General features: G+C 40.0%; 1 protein-coding gene and 3 long non-coding RNA genes across 4 annotated transcripts in view; 1 reads left to right on the forward strand and 3 right to left on the reverse strand.

Moving 5' to 3' along the window:
* LOC309350437 overlaps positions 1–538 on the reverse strand; it is a 3,189-nt gene extending 2,651 nt beyond the window's left edge. The window contains exon 1 of the long non-coding RNA XR_014160370.1: positions 55–538. This is a non-coding gene — a long non-coding RNA (uncharacterized lncRNA). The remainder of the gene's footprint in view (positions 1–54) is intronic.
* ANXA5 (annexin A5) overlaps positions 1–4,452 on the forward strand; it is a 26,559-nt gene extending 22,107 nt beyond the window's left edge. The window contains exons 9-13 of the mRNA XM_081877168.1: positions 545–638; positions 1,143–1,238; positions 1,654–1,712; positions 2,395–2,517; positions 3,598–4,452. Coding sequence (XP_081733294.1) covers positions 545–638; positions 1,143–1,238; positions 1,654–1,712; positions 2,395–2,517; positions 3,598–3,660 — 435 coding nt within the window. The 3' untranslated portion in view covers positions 3,661–4,452. The remainder of the gene's footprint in view (positions 1–544; positions 639–1,142; positions 1,239–1,653; positions 1,713–2,394; positions 2,518–3,597) is intronic.
* LOC309350508 overlaps positions 1–13,192 on the reverse strand; it is a 155,634-nt gene that overhangs the window by 54,805 nt on the left and 87,637 nt on the right. The window lies entirely within an intron of this gene.
* On the reverse strand, positions 2,838–12,917 carry LOC309350452. The gene is made up of 2 exons (XR_014160388.1): positions 12,213–12,917; positions 2,838–3,083 (listed from the first exon to the last, which is right to left on the reverse strand). It is a non-coding gene; the product is annotated as an uncharacterized lncRNA (long non-coding RNA).

A 13,192-nucleotide genomic window follows, 5' to 3' on the forward strand; every position in this document is an offset into this window, starting at 1 on the left:
TGGAGTCTGTAACCTGAAGCGTATGTAACCCGAGATACCACTGTACTTAAACACAGATTGATTGTATACCTTAAAAACAGCCAAAAGGCATTTATTAAAAGAGGAGGCAATTTCATTATGAAGCACCTTGTTGTTGTTGTTGTTTCGATTTAGATCCCATCATTCCTCCTGAAGAAGCCCAAGGTGACAAATATATAAGTAATGAAACTAAGAGTGAGGAAAGGGTGAAAGGGGACATTGAGGCATCTTGTCCAAGGGATCCCCCAAACCTTGATCTATTACTGTGATAAGGTATCATTCCAGAAGAATGAATGTGGCAAATGTAGTTCTATAAGGGATAGTTCAAAACTTCTGTTCCTAAGTAGAGTGGAGTTAGGCTCTTTGGTCTTAGGTCCCAAGCCTAAGCTGCCCCTCAGACATTTAAGGGCTTTGTGGCTAAAGCTTTCCCCCCCTCTGGTAGTTTTATTCACAATATGGTAAAGTATTCACATTTGCTTTTGGAAGAGAAAACCTTAACTTCATTTCCTTCTTCTGATTTTAACAGGAGCTGTTTAGAGCTGGTGAGCTGAAATGGGGAACCGATGAAGAAAAGTTCATCACCATCCTGGGGACTCGCAGTGTGACTCACTTAAGGAAGGGTGAGGAAAACTAACATTTTGGGCTCTCTTTTTAAAGGACTGTAATCATCATACTCGGCCAATAAAGCGAGATGAGCGCCACAACCCCAGAGTTGTCCACGACTGGACCTAATGGTCAGGGGTCCCTTTACTTAATCATCATACTGGACGTGCAAGTGGTGGGGGGGAAGCTTCAACAAAAACCAGGTCTTGGTTTTCTGTGTGGGGTGCCCTGGTTCTGATCCAAGGTGAACTTGACCTGGTTTAGAACATTTCTCCTTGACATGCTAGCAGATTGTGGGGGTATAGATAATACACTCCTTACTTTCAATCTTAAGTAGAATGGTCCATGTTACTTTCCTGAACACTTGAATTCATTACTATCCTGGCTTCCTTCAACTCTTCTGCCCAAATGTTGATTGTGTTTGAATGGGTGTAGGCTTTGTTATGTTTGTTTGGAAAAGCAGAAAGGAAGCAATATGTAAAATACACATAATTGCTATGTATTCCTTTTGTGTCTTTCAGTCTTTGACAAATATATGACTATCTCTGGCTTCCAAATTGAAGAGACAATCGACCGTGAAACTTCTGGTCCACTAGAGAAGCTTCTGCTGGCAGTTGGTAATGAGCAGTCCTAGTTGCGATGCACTATTTATGAGAACTGCAAGCAAGCTGTTGGAGGGAAAGCAGCACAATGTGCTGATCAAAGAAACAAAATGGTGTCTTGGTAATCTGATTTAGACGTGATGCTTGCTTGCTTTTTATTTTTTATTTAACATGGGGCTCTGAATTCTAGACTCCACAACAGCGCAAGGAGATAGCAGGGCCAATCTGCACATCTACTCAGAAGTGAATCCCATTGTGTTCAGAGGGCTTTACTCCCAGCTAGATGTATACAGAATCGTGGCATAGCTCACTGTTATGCCCTGTTATGGAAATACTGGAAGGTGCCTTTTTGTGTGAAGCACCATGCCATTCAGATAAAGTTATTTTTCACTGTTTTCAAACTGAACTGGATTGTTCTTTCCCCTTTCAGTGAAAAGTGTCCGTAGTGTTCCTGCATATCTTGCTGAATCACTGTTTTATGCAATGAAAGTGAGTACTTATTTTACCTTTCTTTCTTTCTTTCTTTCTTTTTAAAGGACAAGTTTCCAATTGGAAACGAAATGAGGGTGGAAAAATGTTGACTTTTTCCTGACTTTTTTTTTATGCTGAGCACTGGATGCTCTATAGAGCAGTGTTTCCCAACCTTGGATCTCCAGCTATTTTTGGACTACAACTCCCATGATCCCTAGCTAGCAAGATCAATGGTCAGGGATGATGGGAATTGTAGTCTGAAAACAGCTGGAGACCAAAGGTTGGGAAACACTGCTATAGAGAGCTCACCCCATTAATATAGAATCATAGAATCATAGAGTTGGAAGAGACCACAAGGGCCATCGAGTCCAACCCCCTGCCAAATATAGTGCAGTGATTCAGGATTCTATTTCATGCAATTGTGATAAAATCTCCTAACTTCAACAGCAAGAAGGAGGACTATTAATCCTAAAGATATTATATACATTCTTCAAGTATCTCTATTGTATATGTATTCTGTGTGACATTCTCAGGTGCAGCTATTCGTTTAGTGGCCAAAGTTAAGCCCTTTAGTTTCACTGACTTCAATGGGGAAAATGAAGCATGTGCACGATGCTCTCCAGCTGAAATGAATGGTACCTGAAAGTAGATTATGTTCTTAATGGGTTGTTTAAAATGGGTTCCCTTTTGATTTTACCAGGGGGCTGGTACTGATGACAATACCCTGATCAGGATTGTAGTTTCAAGGAGTGAAATTGATCTGCTGGACATCAGACAGGCGTTCAGAAGAAATTTTGCAAAATCCTTGTACCATGCAATTCAGGTACGACTTGCTTTGTATTTCATTCTCCTTTTGAATGGGAAATACTGACTGCTGTGGCTCTTTTCTTTTTAAAAATGGAATGTGGCCTGTTTGTATTTTGGCTGTACAACTGTTAAAATTTTGCAAATAGAAAAAAAAACTCCACTTTCCAATACATGTGAAATATGCCACCATGGGGCATGTAGGCAGCTGGCTTATGTGGGCTCCCATTCCTGGGCAACCCCCCAGTCCCGTGTCAGGAGGGAAAACTAAAGGCAGGCAAACTAGTTTGTCCAAAGCCTTGCTGGATTTCTGGTGGCTGGACGGAAGTGAAGACAGAGTAGCGTTTCCCTTTTATTTCCAGGCTTCCTCCCTCCCTTTTAAAGGATTCCCCCCTCCTGTTGTTGCCAATGGAAGGGAAGATACACCAGTCCTGATGTTGGTGTATTTATGTCCCCACCCCCCATTTTGGGTGTGGGGAGAGTGTCAGGGGACTGTGAAACCTATGGCTCCTTCAGATTCATAGCTTTGCTGCAATGTATCCGCTGCATCTTCCCTTGCGTCTACTGATGTCAGTATGTCAGCATCTGTAATGCAAGGCAAAAATCAGTTAGGCAAGGGTGGTGGAGGTTTCTGCAGCAGCAAGGAAGGGTCATATGGAGTCAAATCTTCCTCCTCACCCATGAACAGGGACATCTGTATGCCCGCTGGCATTCCCTCCTTGCAGCCATATGATTGCACCCTTAATTGGCTTAAATGCAAGTATTCTGGTTTAATTGATGTGTACATAGGGCCTTCCCCTTTGCCCGCATTCGCGAAAGGATATCAAAGTTGTTTAAATCCTCCTTGTAATGTTTAGAGTTATGACTTTTTGGTCTGCCATTGGAAGGCAAATAGATGTTCCCTCGTTTTGCTTTTGCATTTTAAAAAAATATATGTTGCACAAAATAAATAGCTTACTGGAGAACTTTTGCTTACCATTCCCGAGTGGATAGTCATACAAATGGATTTCCTGCGGTAGAAAAGCTGTCATTTGTCAAGAATTTTCCCCTTAATCATTACTGACTCATTGCCATTTGATCCCTGTCTTTTGATTTGTAGAAAGATACATCTGGTGATTACAGAAAAGGCCTTTTGCTGCTCTGCGGTGGTGAAGATGACTAACTGACGGCGATATGAAAGCCAGAATCTTAACTCCTGCCTTGTGCCTCCTTCCTGCTTTGTATGGCTAAGCTTTCCATTGGCATTTAGAGCTGCAGCCTTTTTGTGTGTTTCTCATGGATATCCTTGCTATCAGACGCAATGTGCATATCATTAGTACAATGATATAGTAACACTTAGTGTTGAAATCCACATCGGATCCCATTCATAGTATTGCCACTCCTTTCTAGGGAACTGCCTGTTTTTCATTGATAGTATTTTATGTTAGTTTTATACAATGTTAACATACAGCCTGCTCTTGAAAAGATTAAGCCGGCCAGTTGGAAGTCATGGGGCTGGGATCAGGCTATGCTAGTTGCACATTGAGATCAATGTGACAAGCTAGTCGTGACTTAAGTCCCATTTAACTCAATGGGGACTAAATGCAACTAACATAGTCTGGATTCAGCCTCTTTTGTGTAAAATAATTTAATGCAACGTGCCTCTTGTATAAATGTGTCCCCCTTGTTTTGAAAACCACGTTGGAAGCCAGGAATCTGGTGCCTTTTGTTATTATTTTGCAAAAAAAAAAAAAAAAAAGGAAGTAAAAGACATTCAAAGAACTAAAACCAAATTACTTTTTAACCTGAACTATATTTTTGCATTTGTACTAATTTGCAGAAAGCTTCCAGTAATGGCTTTGAAATTGTGAGCTATGCATGATCTTCATGTATTGTAATGATTTGGTGCTATTAAAAGGAACAAAAAGCCTACTAAATGATATATGGAGGACCAATAAAATGTACCCACAAACTATGAGCTTTCTGAATACTTGTGGTTTTATTAAGCACTTCTTCCCCAGAATATCTCCTCAGTTTTGTAGAATTTGTTCCAGATCTCTTATTCTATGTGTAGGAGAGAAGAGCTATGTGGATCGCTGAAATTATTATTATTATTTGTTTCATTTTTATACTGCTTTATATTTTTAAGAAAAATCTCAAAGCGGTTTACAGCATATTAAAACATCAATAAAACACCAATAAAACAATGTGAAGGAAGTCAAATATACAGTCAAAGCAACATAATTAACAGAAAACTAAAATATCTTAAAAGATTTCAAAATAAAACATTGCAAAGGAGGTCAACTGCAGAATACATATTTAACACAAAGTTAACCAAAATAATAATAATCAAACTTTTTTTAAAAAAAGCTTCCACCTCCAACCACTAGAAATCTTCATCACCAACCCTTCTGATGCCTTTAATTTCACCAGACAGGTACCTTCTGACTTTTTAGCTTATCTTCACACCTCTCATGGTTCTTTTAAAAAAAAAAAATGAAAGCAGAGATTTTTCAGGATACTTAATTCTCTGCCCTATGCCACATCCTTTTCTTTTGGTCCTTCAGGGGAATTGCAGTTTATGCACGGCATACATAGGTTATTTCCCCTGCTCCAACCCCAGTTACGGCAATTAGCCAAGTGTGGAATCAGTAACGGCTGGCATTTGGGTTGTTTCCATCATGACAGAAACATGCTTCTGAGAGGCCAAAGTGCTTCTAAAAAGCATAAAAATCTTAGTTTTTAAAGAACAGCTTGCACATTGAGATGACTCATGGGAAGACTCTCTCATGACCCAGGCCCACAGCCAGAATCTTGTGGGGCCTAAGGAGAAAGGGAGGTCACTGCAGAACAGGCAGAGCATAAAACACACTCAGAACGAGAGGTTCTATACCTTGGCACTCAGTGCAACTGGCAACCCAAAACCTTTTCCAGAGGTGCTGTGGATAGTGTCACAATCCAGGGGTTACTGAACTCTTATCCCTTCTGCCTTCCACTGCTATACTGCATCACTCAGATCCCGCCCCCCCCCCCGGTTCTCATTAGCTTGTGTATGTGTGTGTGTGTGTGTGAGAGAGAGAGAGAGAGAGAGAGAGAGAGACAGACAGACAGACAGACAGACAGACAGACAGACAGACAGACAAAGAGACTGACTGGACCCATTTGGAACAGGGCTTCACACATTACTATTTATTAAATCTGTATATCACCCTATACCCATAGATCTCAGGGCAGTTCACAACATAAAATTACAATAAAACAACAACAAAGATATTAAACTCTGGCCCAGTCATTTGGCAGCTATTGCCTTTCTTCTTTTTCAAATGTAAAGCTAATGCGTTCAATGGCCCTTGTCATGCTGAGCACACAAGGTATCAGAAGGATGGAGATGAGTAAAAAAAGGTAAAGGTAAAGGACCCCTGGATGGTTACTTCCAGTCAAAGTTGACTGGGGTCGCGGCCCTCATCTCGCTTTCAGGCCGAGGGAGCCGGCATTTGTCCACAGACAGCTTTCCAGGTCATGTGGCCAGCATGACTAAACCACTTCTGCCGCAACGGGACTCTGTAATGGAAACCAAAGCGCATGGAAACGCCATTCACCTTCCCGCCACAGTGGTACCTATTTATCTACTTGCATTGGCGTGCTTTCGAACTGCTAGGTAGGCAGGAGCTGGGACAGAGCAACGGGAGCTCACTCTGTCGCAGGGATTTGAACCACCAACCTTCTGATTGGCAAGCCCAAGAGCCTCAGTGGTTTAGACCACAGTGCCACCTGTGTCCCCCTGGAGATGAGTAGTCCCTGACAGGCACCAGCCCATTCCACATGATCTGCTGGTATGGATTTGCTGCAGAGTCAGGTCTGTGTGCTGTCTGAGTTGCTATTATTCAGGGCTGTTTTCCTGCTGTTTTCTTAAATCATTCTAGTACTTCAGTGTACTGTATACAGTGCAACGTAAACAATGAATTTCAGACATGGAGTAAATGTGCTTTTATAGCTACAGTGGTACTTCAGGTTAAGTACTTAATTTGTTCTGGAGGTCCGTTATTAACCTGAAACTGTTCTTAACCTGAGGTACCACTTTAGCTAATGGGGCCTCCCACTGCCGCTGCGCAATTTCTGTTCTCATCCTGAAGCAAAGTTCTTAACCCGAGGTATTTCTGGGTTAGCGGAGTCTGTAACCTGAAGTGTCTGTAACCTGAAGTGTCTGTAACCTGAGGTACCACTGTATTACTGCAATAACAGTTAAAAAGAATTTGTTGTAGTTTTTAAAAATAGTCTTGAATAGGTTTCGGTTTTACAAAGAGTTGGGGATGTCTTTTACAAATTCTTTTACAAGTTTCAATTTTAGAAAAAAGTACATTCTTCCCCAGTTTATATATATCAGAATGGCCAATGATCCGTTTCTTGTGCTGTTGTGTATTAAGGCTATCAACATGCTTCAACTCAGCCTTTTTCGTTATAGAAGTTTTTTATTCACCATTTCTTACACACTGGTTTACAGTGACTCTTCAAGAAGGAAGCTAATGGCATTGAATCAGTGGTAGCTATTATACAATATAGTAGTGGGCAGAAAGAAAGTAAGTGTTAGGGAATAGAACCAGAGGGAGTAACTTGCAGACCACAAAGGAAGCTTTTTGGACATTGTGGCTATTGGCAGGAATCAGTTTTTACTTAATATTTGGTAATGAAAATTGCAAATGCTAATACAGCATTATCTAGTATTCCCATCTCATCCATACATACGTCATTTTATTTGTAAGCTGCCTTTCCATTGTTAAAACCATCTTCAAGGCAGCTTACGACTTGGGAAAAAAATCACAGTTACAAATATAACAAAAGTAGTGATAAACAATAAATAAAACACATCAAAAGTGCAGAAACAAATTGAACAATTTCCATGCAAATTCTAAAAATAAAGATACAAAAAAGCAATATCAATAACAGCTAAAAAAAAACCTCAGCAACTTCTCTTAAACAATACCTCAACCAAAAAAAGGCAGTGCAAAATAGGAGTCTCTCATATTGAAACAATAATAATTTTGAAATTCCTTTTTACATCCTTACAAATATACCATATTTCCTCTTTCCTTCTTACAAATTGTTCCGACAAACCTCTTATCCATTTGCATCTACTTTTCAGGATTGCTTGGTTGCATATTTTGTGGAAAAGCAGTTCTTCCTCATTGGTGCCTTGCGTCAAAAATATCCTAAGATATGTTGTGGTGGCAGTAGCTTAAAAAAAGAAGAAGAAAAAAGGCCTTTCTTAACAAACTAGTCTCGGACACAGATCTTCCTTACTTTGCAAATGGTCCAAACAGTACAAACTGATATCAGATGTGGTTTACTTATGATTCTGGCGCCATCTAGCTTCTGCCAGCTTTATTACTGTTATGATTAACACGACTATTATTTGCAGAACTCATTAAAACTCATTTAAAAAAACCCCCAACAGGATTCTGTGCACTAACATGAATAAACAATATGATCCACAGTAATATGCATAATTAGTGAACTCTGTTCTGAATATATGGTATATTTTATTTATTATTACATTTATATCCCACTTTTCCTTCCCAAGGAGCTCAAAGTAGGTTTTGTGGTTCTCCTATTTTAGGTTAGGCTAAGAAGCTGTTTGGCCCAAGATAATTCAGTGAACTGCATGGCGGAGTGGGGATTTCAATCTTGGATTCCCAGTTTCAGCACTTGAACTGTAACACTACTCAGGTACTCTGTGCAACTGTTTGCTCCCAAATTCTGCTGGCATGTATCAATAAAACTTTTCCTAGCAATTTGTGCACCACAATTCCATTATAGCTGAAAAATAGTGGTGTTTTGTTTTAAAGCATCTAGCTATTGCTGAAAACCTTTCATTAGTGATGTCGACTAAGAGATGGATATGTACAGGCACCTGTAGTGAAAACAGCGCTACAGTTATGTCATGCTTGAAATAATTTTTCATGCTGTTCAACTCATAAGCAGTAAATCTCCTAATGGCATGAATCGCCTTTCCTGAACTGTACAGAAGGATCACACAGCACACAATGAGCACACCACCTAAAAGGAAGTGGCTTGTATTTATTAAGGTATTACTTTAGTAAGGGAAGAGGAAAGGAATGGAAGCTAGCTAATTGTGCTAATCTCTGCTAATGAATCCTAGTGTTTGCACAGCTGATTCATAAATTAGTTCCCAGTGTCAATAAGAATTGCTTCTGTTCCTACACCTGGTGCTTAAAAGCCTGCTCACTCAGGCTCTCAACTTGTGATTTATATTTTTTGCAAAAGATGAACTTCAGTAGTTGCAAATCCACTCCTTCCTGAAGACTTCTTCCTCAAATCGGCTCTCCAGTGCATCCATGAAGGAATAGGAATAGGCAGTGCTTTTTTTTCTGGGGGTACGCAGGGGTACTCATTCCCCTAAACATTTTGTGAATCTAATGGGAGAAGAAACTATTTTTTTTTTTTAAAATAAGTTTCTTCTCTAGCACGGTGAATCATCACTTCTGTTGCTACCCCCAATGGCGGCCTCATTTCCTGTTACAGTGTTTTATGAGTCTCAGAAGGAATGAGAGTGCCCCTAAACATTTTTAACGAAAAAAAGCACTGGGAATAGGGTACAGAGTCAGGATCCATATCTGCTTTCTGAAGGTGCTGAATGTTCCTGTCTAACCCTCAAAAGAGCCAGGAATGGGCATCCCTACACACATGATGAAATTAGAGTGGAAATTGGTTGAGTCACCTCCAATGGCTCATCACAATATGGATGAGTTTCTGCATTTGGTCTACAAAAGGGAATCTACAGGCAGATCTTGCTGAGTCAGGGAGACAGTAGCCCTATTCACATCTTCTCAGAATTACATGCAGGAGTGTGGGGATTACTGCACTAGCTCCACCCCTGTCCTCTGTCATGTCACTGTCATTGTTTCCATCCCTATTGCTCTCAACACCTTGGAGTCAGGAAGTCTGCCGTGCTTGCTTAGGTTTCTGGCACAATTCCTCCACAGACGTTGGCCATCCAACACAATGGAAATGGGCCCAGTGATGCAACAAAGGAGGCAAAGCTAGCTAGCATGTGTATTGCTACTGTCCTTCATGTGATTCTAATCTTATGAGGGAAACTGATGCCTGAATCAAGTACAAGTAAAAAGCATAGACGTAAATCCTATACCTATTTATCTGGGAGCAAACTCCAATGAACTTGGTAAATATAGTGGAATTATAGAATCATAGAGCTGGATGGGAGCATGGAAGTCATCTAGTTAACCCATAGAACAATGCAGGATCTACAATGTCAGATGCAACACAGAATCACACCGTTGGGGGTGGAATCCTGGCTTGTACCACTGCATCTGTCTCTGCTCTCCAAGGTGAGCTCCAAGGATAAGACTGGGTGTTTGTCCACACTTTGTGCATATTGCCTGATATGCACACCATTGCAATGTCGCAAAACACAACATTTTGCTGCTTTGCCTGGCAGATGTTTCGATACAAACATTTAGAACTGAATTGCAAGTTCACCCATTCATGAAATCTAAAAGGCTCTCAGAGTTGTAAATGGTGTGCTCTTATGCCCTAAGTGTAGACTATTTTAAAAAGACTGTAATTTTATCCTCTCAAAATCAGCTCTCATTTGAATGTTCAAAATCCCTGGCTGATGAGAGCTATTCTCTACCAAATTTCAACATTCTTCAGCAGTTTCAGTCCCTGGGCTGACTTCTGTCTTGTTTACAAGACTGTTATATACTGAGGTGGTGTTTGTCACAGAAGCCCTTTGTTTTCAAAATAACACAATACATTTTCACTGACTCCGAAAATGAAGACAAAGCCAGAATGCTTTCAACTGGATAAATGAAAGTCAAGTTAAGGTTGGATAAATTCTGAAAAGTTTCACATATCCAAGAATACTCGCTTTGCAACAAGATTATAACAGCTGACCTAGAAAGCTAGGATGTGTGTGTGTGTCTCTCTGTGTGTAATTTATAAATTTACTTGAATTGTTGGTGTTATATAAAACACACACGGCTGTGTGTTTGAGCATATTTTTTCCAAAGCCTGGAGGAAAGGGAACAAAGTCTTGCACTGCTTCAAGGAGGCACAGGATGGTTGAGCGATTTGGCACCCTGCTATAATTACCACCAATATATTTTTAGGCCCGACAGTGTTCCTCTCTTCTGAGTGGTGAATAACATAGAATCATAGAATCTTAGAGTTGGAAGTGACCCCAAGGCTCATCTTATCCAACTCCCAGCCATGAAGGAATCTCCACTAAAACATCCTTGACAAATGGCCATCCAACCTTTGCTTAGAAAGGACAGTCCACCATCTGCCAGAGTCCATTCCACTGTCAAACTGCTCTCCCCCCCTCAATTTTTTAAATTCATTTTACAACACAAATAAACAACATAAACAATACAAATTCTTGTCTTATCCTTATTTTTTCTAAACATTGTTAGGTGAGCTTCCCCAAGTCCCCCCATCTGATTTTCATTTTGTCTCATCTTTATCAGTTTACATATATCATAATTTTTAACCAATTTTTTATCACACTTACTTTTACCATAAAAATCTTCACATTTTATCCCTTACAAATAATACTATTTTAAAATACACTATCTTCTACTTCTAACCCTACAGCCTATATCCACTTCCAAAGCTATTCTAAGATTTAAATATTAACATATTTTTTCAAATATTCTTTAAATTTCTTCCAATCTTCTTCAACCGTCTCTTCTCTCTGGTCTCGGAGTGTCTCAATCAGTTCAGCAAGTTCCATATAGTTCATCATCTTCATCTGCCATTCTTCGATAGTTGGTAAATCTTGTTTCTTCCAATACTTCACTAATAATATTCTCACAGCTGTTGTGGCATACAGAAAAAAAGGTAACATCCTTTTTGGGGATTTCACACCCCCCCCCACTATACCAAGTAAAACGACTTCTGGTTTCTTAATAAATGTGTTTTTCAACACTTTTTTCAGTTCATTATAAATAATTATAAATAATTCCCAGAAGTCTTTTACCTTGGGACACATCCATCGCATGTGGTAAAAGGTTCCTTCTTTTTCCTTACATTTCCAGCATTTATACTGTCAAACTGCTCTTACTCTCAGAATGTTCTTTTCCTTTTTAAATTTTTTTATTGTATTTTCTTCTTCTTATTTATTATTTTAAGCAAAATAATAATAATAATAATAATAATAATAATAATAATAATAATAATAATAATGTTCACCCCACCCCGAGACCATTCCATTATCCAGCCTCCCAAAATTTCAACACCTCTTGCAATGGTTTGACTCCTCTGCTTTTTAACAGTTCAAATTCTACAAACACCTTCCATATCTCCTCAGGATCATTTCTCCTGCATATTCCCCTTCTTACCTTAATGACACATGTTAATTTATCATTCATAGCTATATCCCACACCTCTTTATACCATTCTTCCATTTTATATTCATCTTGTCCCTTCCACTTCCTAGCTATACAGTAATAACTTGTGCAGCTGTCAATAAATTTGTGAGCAAGTCCTTCATAGCTTGTGAACCTTCCAGTCCATCATATATTGATAACAATGCTACCTCCGGACTTTCAGTCAACTTTAACCCTTTGATTTCTCCCATATCCCTGCTCCAGCCTTGTGGCATTTGCCAGCATCCAAATGTGAACTCCCCCTGCTTCCACCCACCAACATCAGCCAGCTTCCATCAGGTCCATCGCCAGACACCAGCCAGTTGCTCACCATGGATATCAGCCACGTTCAAACTGCAATTCCACTCAGCAAGCAAACCTGCCTTCTCATCATTCCACAACAGCAGGATGACCACCTCCTTCTGTCTTCTAATTCTCCTTAATGTGGAAAGAGACCACCCAGTGATAAATGCCACAGCTGTTGTCCTCTTTGGGAAGGATAAAGACTTTTGCCTTGGCTTTCCCCATGGCCCACCTTTATAGATCCACACATCTGCCATGTGCCATTAGTGACATCACAAGCAGTCCACAGTCAATGGCAGCAGCTGGGGAGGTGCATCAAAACCTGCTTAGCTCCTGCAACGGTGAAGACAGCTTTCTTTGTCTCTTTCCCTGTTTGTTATTGAAAAGATGTAGAGCTCACTCCTTATCTGTACTGATACCAGGGAAAGGAACACCATAAGCTTGGGGAGTCATTTTTCAGCCCAATGGCTGCATGCCTTCATGTCCAGTGTTCCAGGGGCCACATGCAAGTGGCAGGTGAGGGGACAGAGGCAGAAAGGGCATGGAGTGACAAATGTGACTCTTATCTTTGTACAGGAGACACCATTCCAGACACTTAAGCACCCCATATCTCTCAGGCCAGTTAAGAAAGGAACATAATCACAGTTGAAAAATAGAATAAACATAGAATAGGCTTCACTTCATATGTTAGAAAAAAATTTCTGTATAGAAAGTTTGTGCATTAAAGTGATTCATATTAGCAGATATATCTCCTGCTTTGCTATGTCCACAAGATGGTGATGGTGAGTTATTTATCAGGCTGTAAGGTAACAGTTGTTTCAGTTTTTCTCAAGGTATGTTGTGAACTGCTTCAATTACTGCTTATTCATTAAAGTATTTTATTTCCCCCTTCCTAATAGTAAAGTACATAATCCCCAGTCTTTGGTCTGAAAGTTGAACTAACCCAAACTCACTCCTGCTGCCCTGAAGCCAAAATTTTCCTAGAACCCCAGGTGGGATTCTATTACT

Source organism: Podarcis erhardii, assembly GCF_964252035.2.
Source record: "Podarcis erhardii genome assembly, chromosome: 9".
Lineage (NCBI taxonomy): Eukaryota > Metazoa > Chordata > Lepidosauria > Squamata > Lacertidae > Podarcis > Podarcis erhardii.